The sequence below is a fragment of the Urocampus carinirostris genome, chromosome 18 (genome assembly GCF_059441175.1).
Source record: "Urocampus carinirostris isolate Australia breed hairy pipefish chromosome 18, RoL_Ucar_1.0, whole genome shotgun sequence".
In the NCBI taxonomy this organism is placed as follows: Eukaryota; Metazoa; Chordata; class Actinopteri; order Syngnathiformes; family Syngnathidae; genus Urocampus; species Urocampus carinirostris.
The window spans coordinates 12,849,307-12,862,832 of record NC_142366.1 but is presented as its reverse complement, the minus strand read 5'-3'; the positions used below and the strand labels follow the sequence as shown (position 1 = coordinate 12,862,832).

The following is a 13,526-nucleotide window of genomic DNA, read 5'->3' as shown; positions in this document are numbered from 1 at the left end:
AAAATTAGTTAAAAAAATAAAAATAAAAAAGTAAATTGAAAAGTGAGATGGATTAAAATGAGAATATTCTGTTCAAAAATAAGATTTGTTAAAAACAACCCTTACTGTTCCGGTAAAATTCGCCTAAAGTCCAAATCCAAAACGTACCCATAGTAAATCGAATGCTGTTCTTGAACCGTTTGGAGAATATGGACGGTTTTGGTCTCTTTTGAAAGGTAACACTTTGAAAATTTGTCTCAATTTGAAATAATCACTGCTTCTAATATTGAGTACCGTATTTTCCGCACTATAAGGCGCACCTAAAAGTCTCAATTTTTTTCAAAAGCTGACCATGCGCCTTATAACACAGTGCGCCTTATATATGGCTCAATATTAAATTCGCAAGGTCTCGCAACTTACTCAACAGCCGCCGACTCGATTTTACCCCGAACGTGAAGTAGTCCGCGGTGTATGCTGGGATTTATATACCGGCGTTTTATTGGCTAACCAATGTGTCAATCATCATTTTAATCGATCGCTATTGGCTGAAGTTATTCGGAGCCTCGGATTGGCTAGATGGCCAAAACAAACCCTGCAATCGGCCGAGTTTAGCAATGGTGTAGCAAGTCCGCGGTGTATGCTGGGATTTACATACCGGCGTTTCATTGGCTAACCAATGTGTCAATCATCCGTTAAATTGATCGCTATTCGCTGAAGTTATTCGGAGCCTCAGATTGGCTAGAGGGCCAAAACAAACCCTGCAATTGGCCGAAAAAGATGTGTCAATCATCCGTTAAATCGATCGCTATTGGCTGAAGTTATTCGGAGCCTCGGATTGGCTAGATGGCCAAAACAAACCCTGCAATCGGCAGAGTTTAGCAATGGCGTAGCAAGCTTGCTAAAGTACGCCATAAAGAAACATGTTTCATTAGTCTGTATTTGTAAATATTCTACTCTCCTGGATTTACTTCACTCACGGTTGTAAGAAGACCATGATTGCGTATCATTATTGAACGTGAGAACTTAGGTGAGTTATGCGGCTTTATATTTTCCCGGTATCTTGTTTTAGAACGATCTTGATGTTGCTGTGATGAGTTGAGTGAATTCAACTCAATTCCAAGTGTTCATTGTCATATGCACAGTAAAGTTGTGAGCGAAAAAGAAAATAGAAACATAGAAATGTTTGGCATTTCTTGAATCCCAAGACTTCAACCTTCCGAATGATATTTGAAATGACGCATTTAAGTGACATCGTACGGACACCGCATCCGCACGTGTCTACGACACGTATTTGCTTCTTTGCAAGCTTTGGGGATGTTAAGGGGTAATCAGTTTGACTGAATCATCTGACTGTTTTGTCGACGTTCCCATTGTAGCGCCTTATAATCCGGTGCGCCTTATCTATGGAAGATATAGGACCAAAAACTATTTTTGGGGGTGCGCCCTATAGTGCGGAAAATACGGTAATCAGAATTGGAACACACATAATTAGAAGGTTTTTATTCACGCCTGAACTTTTTGTTTTTGCAATCACATATAAGATGAGTGTAGCATGGGCGTTTCTAAAAGTGGCCATTTTCAGACGACCAGTTCACAGCCCTTAGAACTTACATTTGTTTAATTTCACTCTGGCCAATTTTTAGACATTGTGGAAGAGTTTTTAAACGTTTGTCTTTTTTTTTTTCTAAATGTGAATTCATGGTTGTGCACACGTGCGCGTAAGAATGGTGTGTAAGAATAAATAAGGATTGGCTTTGCGCACGTTAACCTTCAGCACCGATTTGAAAATACACTGTGAATGTGTCTATATTTACGTTGGTAATCCATTGTGTCAATCCACTTTTGAATCGGTCACTATCGGCTTAAGATTTTTACAGCTGAATTGACATTGTATTAAATACAGACCTTCAAACGTTTTCACAGGCTGAGCAACATGAAAGAAAGCTTGTGATTGTCGAAAAGTGGTGTCAATGGAAATTTCATTGGCTAACGGGTGTCATTAGCTCAGGAGGTAGAGCGCTCGTCTTGGGATCAAGAGATCGCAGGTTCGAATCCCGGCTCCTCCGTGTTATATGTCGAAGTGTCCTTGGGCAAGACACTGAATCCTTAATGCCCCCGATAAGCAGGTCGACACCTTGTATGGCTGCATGGCCGCTATTGGGGTGTGAGTGTGTGTGTGAATGGGTAAGTGTGAAGCACGTTGTAAAGCCCTTTGGGAGGTCTTCATTGACTTGAAAAGCGCTATATAAATGCAGACCATTTACCATTATCTATACCGGAAGTCATCTGACGGGTCTGTTTATTTTTTAAGGGACGTCATGAAGGCAAGCGGATGGATACAACAAAACTTGTCAAACATTGCAGGAATGCTTTTAGGTGGATTTTTTTTTAGCTGTTGGCTTTACTGTGTGTTTTGGAGTAAATATTTAAAACAGTTGATTTCACTGGACTTTTGTGAATGTAACCACAACATATGTGCGGGGAATCTTATCATGAGCTGACTCCCAGGAGACGTTATAGGTGAGCAATACCAGCTTGATAGTTTTTGGGTATCTTGTTTCAGACTGATTGTAATGTTTCTGTGATACGTATGTTTTGATATGATTACCTATCTTAAATCCCAGGAATGTAATGATTTGTGGCGTGACGTATTCCAGTGAATGGTGACATTGTGAAGACTCAACTTTGTTTACCGCATTGTTTATCGAACTGTTAAGGGGTTAAATAAAAGTAATTTCAGTAAAAAGTATAATTAAAATTGAGAAATTAGAAATTAAAATGGGGAAAATAACCAAATTTTAGTTTTTTTCTCTTAACCTATTCATTCTTTTTCAAAACACACATCAGACACATACAAACTAAGGTATTTAAAATCATTTCAATAATTAATAGAGCCAAATTCCTTTTAAACTATAATGCATTGTATCTATTATATTGTTCTCTAGTTCTGCCATACCTAACATATTTCTGCAGAAGTCTGGGGCAATAATTACAAAAGTTGACTCCAGCCCCTTTTTATCCTCAAAAAACGTGCAATTAGAACCATACACAGGGTAGAATATCAGAATCATACTAATATTTTATTCCTCCAGTCTAAATTATTAAAACTGGATGATTTAGTAAAATTTTTCACTTCACAATTGCTATTTAAGGTCAACAAAAACATAGTGGCAGAAAACATCCAAAAATTATTCACTCGGAAAGAGGAAAGTTATAACTTAAGGGGCTGTAGTAAATTCAAAATCCCAAAGGTGAGAACCATCAGGAAAAGTATGTGTGTGTCTGTGTGTGGAGTCAAACTTTGGAACAATTTACAAGACGAGATCAAACAATGTCCAACTATTCACGTGTTCAAATTTTAATACAAAAAGACATTACTGGCAGAATACAGAGATGAATAAAATGGGGTATGAGTGATACTCGAGATTGGAAATGCTGCGTTTACAACTACAGTTAACCTTGTTGTTATTGTTACTATTATTATATCATAACTGTTATTATTGCTATTGATGTTATCATCATTGGTGTCACAATGATATTTAGTGACTAGTAGCATTATAACGTCAATAGATGGGTAATACGATGATTAGTTAATAAAATGTGACTATTCTTATCATTATAATTGATATCTGACCTATGTAATATGTATATCCGTGAGATTTTGTTATATTAGAATAGAATAGACCATTATTGTCATTGTTACAAAATGGGTTAACATATTGTGACAACGAAATTGGGCATGACACTCCAGTTTCACACATTCAGTGAGATAAAAAAAAAACAAGAACAGGAAAAGGAACAGAGAAGATAAGGTTACAAAACAAGGAGGATAAGGTTGTAGTTATAATTTACACAATATTTACACAAGAAATGTCGGCATGTAGGATGTTACATACAGTTTGGTATCGTAATACAGTTGGTATCGTAAGGGTTTGTGCAATTATGTATTTGGTGCAAAAATAGTCATCATAGTGCAAAAAATAGTCAACATGCAAAAAATAGTCAACATATTAGACACAAAAGAGGAGCTATCTGTGAAATGTAATTAATAGGGAAAATGAAGGGGTAGGTAAAATAAGCGTCTGCTTCTTACTACCCCTTTTCGATCATGTAATGTTAATATTATTTTTGTTGTTGAGTCATTGTTTGTGTCCTGTTTTTATTTTATAATGTTCGAAATAAAGTTTTCATTCACCCAAAATATTTCATTATTATTTCCCGATACTGATTTTACAAAAAAAATGCACACAATTTTATTGACGATATCAAAGCTTAGATAAAATTTTGCTTCACAAAAAATAAATCAATAAAATAACAATCAAAACTATCTGCCAATTAGATTTAACATTATTTTTTGCAGTGTCTTTCGATCCATCTATATGCTGCGTCAAGAACACACTCATAATGGTCATTCATTCCCTTTCGCTCTTCCCAACCTGACACCCGAACATTAAGGCCACAGCACAAAGTTTATTGCTATCACAATCGCGAGTGGTGTCACGGATTAGGTGAGGTATCTCATTAGAGCTCACCTGTCTCCAATCATTGCACTCAGCGTGACTCCATTCTGTGTGAAAATTGCCGCCTGTGTGTGAATACACACAACATCCATGCAAATAAAGTTAATTTAATCCAAACAGGGCAAATACAGTTTTCGTCTTTCGCACAATGGGAAAACTCCTGCGTGGAATGATTATCAGGCATCCAGAGTAATTCATAATTGTGAGTATTTTTTTCAGGTGAGGATAAAGAATATATGTCGTTGGGTAAGATCTTTTTTAATTTTAACAATACGCTAACAACTAAGTTAAGTCACTTTTTTACTTATTGGAAGGGGCAGCATGTATGTTTTAGCGCCTACGAGTGATAAAAAATATTTCTTTCAATAAAAAGAAAACAAGAACATTGTTTCATATGCAGCAGCACATGAGGTAAACGTGCATGTTTTAGAATACTCAAAGGTTGAGCATTTATTTTAGAAAATTTGAGCCTCACTAGGAGCAGGGCTGACAGAATTGTCAGACATCTTGCTGCTAAGGGTTCTCCCCAAAAAAGCAGAAATCTAGCAAAAAGGTGCTCAGGAGGTAGAACGCTCGTCTTGGAGCCAAGAGGTTGCAGGTTTGATTCCTGGCTCCTCCGTGTAATGTCGAAGTGTCCTTGGGCAAGACACTGAATCCCTAATGCCCCAAATAAGCAGGTAGGCGCCTTGTATGGCTGACTCCCTTTTGGTGTGTGGGTGTGTGTGTGAATGGGTAAGTGTGAAGCACATTGTAAAGCGCTTTGGGAGGTCTTCATTGACTTGAAAAGCGCTGTATACATGCAGACCATTTACCATTTAGTTCAATTCCCGGTTCCTCGAACTTAAATGTCGGAGTGTCCTTGTGTGTGTGTGTTTTAAAATGCAATTGATTTACGGCAACCACTGTTAATTTGATAAAAATGTGAATGATTTTGAATGTAAATCTGTCATTCTTTAAGTTTAAAGGGATACTATGTAATATTTGACAGCTATAAGTCACTCTATTGATTAGTGCAATCTAAAACGAGTGCTACAAAGCACAACTAAATAAAACCACTATGGTGAATCAAAGCGACAGAATAGCACCATTTACCTTCTACTTTTCTTGGCCATCCTTTCACACTCTTTAGGGGCGACCCGTAGCAGCAAGATAACCAAAAATGATGTCAGCTGCCCTTTGGTAAGCCTCATGTTATGTAAAACAAATACATATGTCTTGACCTATGAGTATTTTAAAAACATGCTCGTTTATACGATAGTTCGTGTTTTTTTGCTTATTATTCAAATCGATATTTTTCTTTCAATTAATAGTTATTTTTATTTTTACCACTTGAAGGTGCTAAATGATTAACGGTTAGTGATTAATGGACAACCAAAGTCTCATAAAGCACTTGTGATATTGATTGATTGCAATAAATGACCCTCTTTGTTTCAAGATGCATTAGAAATGTATCAAAGTAACTTTTGTATTTAAACCAAAAGCACCATCTAGAGCAGGGGTGTCAAACTCATTTTAACTCGAGGGGCCACACGATAGAACAAACATTCTGCTGGGGGCCAGACTATTAGATTAAAGAGAAAGAAAAAGAAATAAAGAAATAAGAGAAAGAGGGAGGGAGAAGGAGAGAGGGCGGGACAAAGAAAAAAAGAGAGAGGGAGAGAGCGTGAGAAACAAAAGATAAAAAGTCGTGAGAGGGGAAAGAAAAGGAGAGGAAGAAAGAAATCCAAAGAGAAATAGAAAGACAGAAGGAGAGAAAAGAGAAAAGAAAGCGCAGAGGGTAGGAAAAGGGAAAGAGAAAAGAGATAAAAGGAAAAAAGGAAGTTAGAGCAAAAGAGGTTAAAAGACACAGAGAGAGAAAGAGACAAAGAGCAACAAAGGAAGAGGAAAAGAGAGAGAGAGAGAGATAAATTAAAAAAAAATTACAGTGTCTTTGTTCGAGGCACCTGGCTTTGGCAACATCAAGTTGACATATTTCAACCTGCAGCTTGTTTTTCTATTGCGCTTCTCTGAGTGTTGTCTCGCGGGCCTAATCTGGCCTGCGGGGCACCTGTTTGACACCTGTGATCTAGAGGAATACAAAATAACATAGCTCGCTTCTTTTCAAGTTTCATAGTTTTCACAGAAAATAATTTGTAAACTATGGAAGATGCCTCGTATAAACAAGCAGACAAAAGTGTGAAAATGTGTATCTCGCGACTTATTTGGGAATTTATGTTGCTGCAATCTCTAACGAGAAGTATACACTGTTGCCAAAATGGATTTCTGACATCGCGCTCTCTGCGCAATTGATAAAACATATTCACCCAGAAGAGTTGAAAATAATGAAAAACCTTGCCCGAAAGGGACGTTCCTAAGTGGGTGTACAACCAATTACTGGGGAAATTGGAAGGGACTGTGTTTATCACAATTGGACATTGAAGACTGAGAGGATGCCATCTGATGATTGACATGCTCATCAGAGCGAAATTGGTCAGGATGGGAACGTGGAGTTTGTTAAAACTACTGAGAAAAATGACTGACACAACTGAGGTCTTACTTCAATGTCGAGATGGCAAACCACACTAAAACACCTTGATCGAGCTGAGAGCAGACATTCACAGCATGTTCGACAACAAGTTCGAGGTCCTCAACATCAAACAAAATGGAAACAACTGACTCGCAGACCTAATGGTCTGGTTTCATCGGATCAAGATTCACTTACTGTATTTCGAAAACATTTTAACTTTTTTGTCATCTTGGCTCTTTTGATAAAAACTAATTAAAGACGAAATTGGTACATGATCCAGAATAAGACAGACCTGGCAAGGCGAGGGTGTCACGGTAGCCATGGCGCCCAATTGGCCCCGCCCGTGTGGCACCAGCTGTAGCTTGTTGACGGATTGGCTCCCTGTCAGTATTTAAACTCTTTCCTGTCAGTCCCCTTTTGTCGGTCCGTCTGCGAATCTGTTTTTACACGGCAAGCCCTTTTTCGCCTGTCCCGTTTTTTTTGCTCCCATTTGTCTCCCACTACGATCTGTTTTGATCTCGACCACGTCTGCTCTCCCGTCCCGAATTACGACCTGTTTTGATCTCGACCACGTCTATTCTCCTCTCCTGGCTTTCGACTTTTTTCCATTCCAGACAACGTCATCGCTCGCCACTTCCGCGTTCAGAGCGACCTGCTTTCCGCTTCCAGCAATCGCCGGATCGTGAGCGCAACCCTTTCTTTTCCTTCAATAAAACTTGTGGTAACGTTACGCAAGTGGGTCCTGTTTCCGTTCTGGTCCTAACAGAGGGTAGATGAAGAGGTAAATAAAAGAAAAATTATATCCATTTATTGAAATCTATAGTATATTGTATACTGTACATGATTATTTTTCTTGTGTGATGATGATATAGGATTTATCTTACATATAATACCTTGTTTTGCACTTTTTTCTCATTTCAAGAAAAAGTGTTTGGCAGCCTTGACAAGAATTTCCTACGACAAAACCCTAATTAGAATAAAGAAAAGAATAACGGTGTTAAATTCTTTCCTCACCTTGAAACAGATGTCGGTAAAAACACATGAAAGGTGTCTTTCCTCGTGCTTCTCAGTGCAACATTTGCCATTTTGCTCTCAACAATTGCCCAATTTGTCCCGACTTGATTGCAGACAGCTATGAGGCGGCGCGTGACCGAGAACGCTACGGCAATAATAAGACGGGAAATTTTGAATCATCGGCCACCCGGTGTGACTGAAAACGGCCACTGGAGGAAAATCAGGTCAAAAAAGAATCTGGCGGCGCTGTTATCTGCGGCCACACTCGCTTCAGATTTTCCCCTGCGGGGCTGATTAGGGCAACCTCAATGGCACGGGTACTTTCTAATCACCTTTGCCATAAATGGGGGAAGGGAGCTTTCCTTGGTGCTGCTCTGCAGAACAAGTAACGTTAACGAACCTCGACTGACAGCCAATCAGGACGCGGTCTTTGTGTGGTTCTATAGACCCCTTTTTAGGCTGCGTCATCACCGGATCAGCACGTAATGCATGCACATTGTTGACCCTAGACAGCGGGAGAAGCTGTGTAGAGCGAGAGAAGAATTGTATGTTGAGTTGGGTTTTTTGAGTCGTGATGTACTAAAAACAGGGTTGGTAACACCTTTTTTATGGCTAAATCGAAGCACATTTTAAGCACTTTCAAAACAAAATTTGCTATTTCTCCTCTACCCGGCATGTTGGTCTTTTTACCTGTCCTCCTGGGCACGCCACGGAGGGGGCGATGACGCTTCAAATGAAAACGGCATACAAACTAATGCCAGCTGCCGTTAACCAAAAGAAAAGAAAAATGCATTGGCATAGCCAAGCAACCAGAGAGGCAGTGTCGGCCTCGTTTTTAGGCATTCTTTTCTTCATTCAATGCATGGTCTAATGAGTCAGACTCCTGGGGAAACTTGGCAAAATTTTAAGCATTTCCAAGTACTTCATCCAAAATTCAAGCACTTTTAAAAGCTTGAAACACAACATAAGTTCAAGCTTTTTTAAGGATTTTAAGCACCCATACAAAAATGAAAAACAACATGCTCAGCTGTTGTGTGTACACGAGCACAAAATGCAATTTTAAGGAACACAATTTTTTTTACAATTCGCAGAGAAAACAGTAGCACTGGAGGCTGCAAGCCATTACCTGTCTGGACTGAGGACATGATTACAAATGTCTGCAATTGCCGTGCCCATTCCATATCTGGTAAGTTATCGTTGCAATCTGGTTTGAATTTGCATGCCTTAGTAAGTGTAAGGAGGATAAGTGTCGAGTAACTGTGCTTGCTACCAATGCCTATTGTAGATTGTATGATTGGTACTACTGGAGCTAGCCAGTACATCTTTTATCATAATAAGAACAATTAAAACAACAATAACAACATTTTTCTACTCTCTGCCGGCATCTCCTTGCTTAAAGTCATGAATGCAGCCTCAGTCAGCTTATTTCTCAAGTACTAATAAACTGTTCTCTTTTATCTTTTAGGGGGTTTGGGTTGGCGTTTGGGCTGTATTCTAAACAGAACTATTCCTACCTACTATTTACCATTTTCAGGCTACACTAACAAAAAAACCCGGGGACGGGCATGAAATCAGTCTCCAACCCTCCTCGAAAGCTGGACCCACATTCAGGCGTTTTTTTTTCACGTACTTGAGCGTGGTGAGCTCGGTTAGCGATGGCTGTGTAGCTTTCAGATAGCTAGCCCGGCGTGCTTGAACTTTGGGCGAGGGCTTCGGGCTCCCGTCCGAGTCGGCGCTGTCCTCCTCGGCCATAGCTTTAATGTAGCTGCCGCTACGCATCCGCCGGCAGGGGATCTCGTCGTCCTTGGCCAGTGGGGAGAACGCCCCCCAGTCGTCCTGAGGCACCTGCAATGATTATAGAGTAGCATTATTTAGTAGTCTTACATGTCGACTGAGTTCTGAACAAAAAAGGGGATACATTGATTTGTGATGTCTATACCTGTAGATGTCTACGAGTCACCTCAAAAATGTTGGGATTGGAACTTTATTTTGTCTGACTATGCTAATAGATAATGAAAGTTACCTTTGTGTTAGGATCCAGCAAACCGCCATTCTCCAAAGGGTCAAAACTGGTGGACTGGCTGATCATTACCTGCACCTGACTATGATCAGGATAGTGATACAATTCGCCTAAAATCCCAATCTAAGACCAAAGTAAATTGAATGCTGTTGCTTGAACCGTTTGGAGAATATGTACGGTTTTGGCCTTTTTTGAAAGGTAAAACTCAAGTTCTGTCCTGAACTGAAATACTCACTGCAAGCGCTACTAACATATAGTAATTTGAGTTGGAACACACAGAAATAGAAGGTTTTTATTCTCACCTAAATTTGATTTTCATTTAAATGCCCGCAGATGAGTGTAGTATGGGCATCTTAGCTGGAAAGATACTAGACACTAGCTTGAAGTCTTACCTGGTACCCTGTCAAATTTGATCACAGTCTGAAAAACGAAACAAACACATTTTTCTAAGGGTAGATTTAGGCGGTTCCAAAAGTGGCTATTTGGAAATGACTACTTTACTACACTAAAATGTTTACAAATTTGTATTTTACTTTTGCCAATTTTTAAGCCACAGTGAAAGGGTTGTCAATCTTTAAATTCTCTTTCCAGTAGTCAATCAATGATTGTGTATTCTTGCTCGTAATGGTGCGTAAAAATAAATCACGGATCGCCTTGCGCACTATATTTTTGAATGTGAATTGCATAAAACCCCAGGAAATGGCATAAAAATATGTTGGAAATTTCATTGGCTAACCAATGTGTCCATCATCATTTGATTTGGTTACCACTGGCTGATGATATTTTGATCTATTTGAGCCAACATCCGTTTTATCAAACAGGCCCTTAACAGGCCAACGTGGGCTGTGGACCGTGGAAAAAAAGCCTGCTTTTGGCCGAGAAATGTTTCAATCAAAAGGGGAAGGCTAATTACCATATTGGGAAAAATTGTACAAGTGTGTTTATTTACAAAGGAGCTTTGGAGCAAATCGAACAAATTTTAAAAAGCAACAATACACGAAGCAAAACAGATTTAGGTGGATTTGTATTCATCTGTCGGCTATAGTGTCTTTTGGAGTAAATATTTTACTCAGTTAGATTCTATTGATTGTCCTTCATGTAACAAAGCCATTTTGGAGACATTAAAAGGATTGGAAGACGGCAAGGGGGCATAATGATCAGTTACCTTGGCTTTATAGTTTTCAGGTATCTTGTTCCAGATTGATCGCGATGAGTATCTTTTGAAATCGTCATCATATCTTGAATCCCAAGATTTTAAGCTTTCCAATCATATGTACCGTGACTTATTTCAGTGACTGGTGAGATCCTACAGACATGTATTTGTTAAATAAAAGTCCAACGGCCTAACGGCGGGCCGTCAGAGCATGAAGAGTTGATGTCTGTGCCAATAGCAGAAGCTGTTGGATGGTTGCTTGCCTTTTATTTGTTCCCGCCTGTTTCTCCATGCCTTGATACCAGTCTTTGATTGTTCCTGGACTTCCTGAGCTTTGTCAGTTGTGTGTTTTTCTGGACTGTCTTTTGTGTTTGTTGTCTTCCTTACCCCCATGTGCTGAGCACTTTTTGTTAATTTATCCATCCATCCATTATCTGCACCGTTTGTCCTCAGTAGGATCGCGGGGGGTGCTGGAGCCCATCCCAGCTATCTTCGGGCAGTGGGCAGGGGACACCCTGAACTGGTTGTTGTTAATTTATTTTGCCCCAAAAAAGTCTCTTGTCATTCATCTCATGTGTCTGCGCTTGGAACCACCCCTCAAAACACTTTGACTACACAATGAAAGAGAAGTTTTAAATATATCTTGATATATTTGAAAGGGAAAATATTTGATTGGGCACGGCAACTCTGACCGCCAAGTCACCACTAAAGTCGCACTTTCATAATGGAGTTTCAAAGTATTCCTCGGACAGTGTTAGGCTTCTTTTTTTTTTGCCTGTCCTCTGCTTAAATTATTGATCGTTCCTTGGCCACCGCCTTCCGCTCCACTGATTTTTCGCACGGTCCCACAAAGCTAAGCCCTCATCTGAAAGCAGTCACAGGAACAAGGACACACCATACAAAGAATATGTTTGTTTGGAAAAAAATAAGGAATTTTAATGTGGACTTGACTCGGTTGGAAGCATCAGTGGAAACTGGGCGATTGAAAAGGGATGCCTGGGAAAGACTTTGATTGAGGATTTTAAATCACCAAAGAGGGGAATATTGTTGAGGAAAACAATAAACTCTGTATACATTTTCACAGGAAACATCTGCAAAGAATTTTATATAACTGACATGAAATAACTATTCAAACACCTCATCTCATCTCATCTCATCTCATTAGCCGTACCGCTTATCCTCATTAGGGTCGCGGGGGGGCTGGAGCCCATCCCAGCCATCTCCGGGCAGTGGGCAGGGGACATCCTGAACTGGTTGCCAGCCAATCGCAGGGCACACAGGGACAGACAACTCATTCGCTCATTCACACCTAGGGACAATTTGGACCGGCCAATCCACCTGAAATGCATGTTTTTGGAACGTGGGAGGAAACCGGAGTGCCCGGAGGAAACCCACGCAAGCACGGGGAGAACATACAAACTCCGCACAGGAAGTCTGGAGCTGGATTTGAACCCACGACAGGTTCCAATGACATGAACTGTGCCGCACAAGCGCTAACCACTGCGCCGCCGTGCTGCCCTATTCAAACACCTGATTGTCCAAATTTGGTATAGTGCTATGACTGGAATTTCCTTGTGACAAAACCATTATATAAATAGATCTTGTATGTACAGACGCTCCCCTACTTACGACCATTCGACTTGCTTAAAACGGTAGACACGAACATTTTTTCGGGATGTCTAAAAATATCCGGACATTGCTGTAAGTTAGATTTTGTATTGCGTAATCCTTTTTCCGAGTACAGTACATTAGTGTAGTGCTTCTTTCCGCTGCTACCGGCGCTGCGAGATGTCAACCAGCATCCACCCGGAAGTAAAAAAAACATCTGCTTCCTCTTCCTGGTTCGTGTGTAAACATACAGTATTACGTGTATTGTATCTAGCGCGGTTAGAACTTTGACGTTTTTATTGTTTAATATATCGTGCATCCATTCAATATGGTTGATGTAAAGTGTAATGAAGTGGCGAGCCATTTCTTTTGAAATGAAAGTGGAATAAGAAAGCTTGATGCGGTTGAAAAAGGCTGGATCCCATTTTGTCGGCCACTCTCTAAATCGGAGGAGGACCTCTTGAAGCTTATCTTCCAAAAGTAAGTTACACTTAACTTTATAGTACATATTATTTCATGAAATATTTATGTTTTAGTAGAAAACAATACAAGTTACTTATACAAGCCTTATACATACTTCTATAAACCTTAAACATACAAAATATAGCACTGAAACAACTTACGAACAAATTAAACTTACAAACGATGGTCTTTCGTAAGTTGGGCAGCGTCTGTATTAGCTTTCTCCCAATATACACTGCCTTTCCTGGTCACAGCATTCAAGCA

At 39.7% G+C, this 13,526-nt stretch overlaps 1 protein-coding gene across 3 annotated transcripts in view; it reads right to left on the bottom strand.

Annotated features, from left to right (window-relative positions):
- dlgap1b (discs, large (Drosophila) homolog-associated protein 1b) overlaps window positions 1-13,526 on the bottom strand; it is a 138,070-nt gene that overhangs the window by 53,202 nt on the left and 71,342 nt on the right. For all 3 annotated transcript variants that reach the window (XR_015847598.1, XM_088322286.1, XM_088322285.1), the window contains one exon: window positions 9,650-9,864. Coding sequence is in view for 2 of the 3 variants with exons in the window: in XM_088322286.1 (XP_088178412.1) it covers window positions 9,650-9,864 (215 nt within the window). In the remaining variant the exon portion in view is untranslated. The remainder of the gene's footprint in view (window positions 1-9,649; window positions 9,865-13,526) is intronic.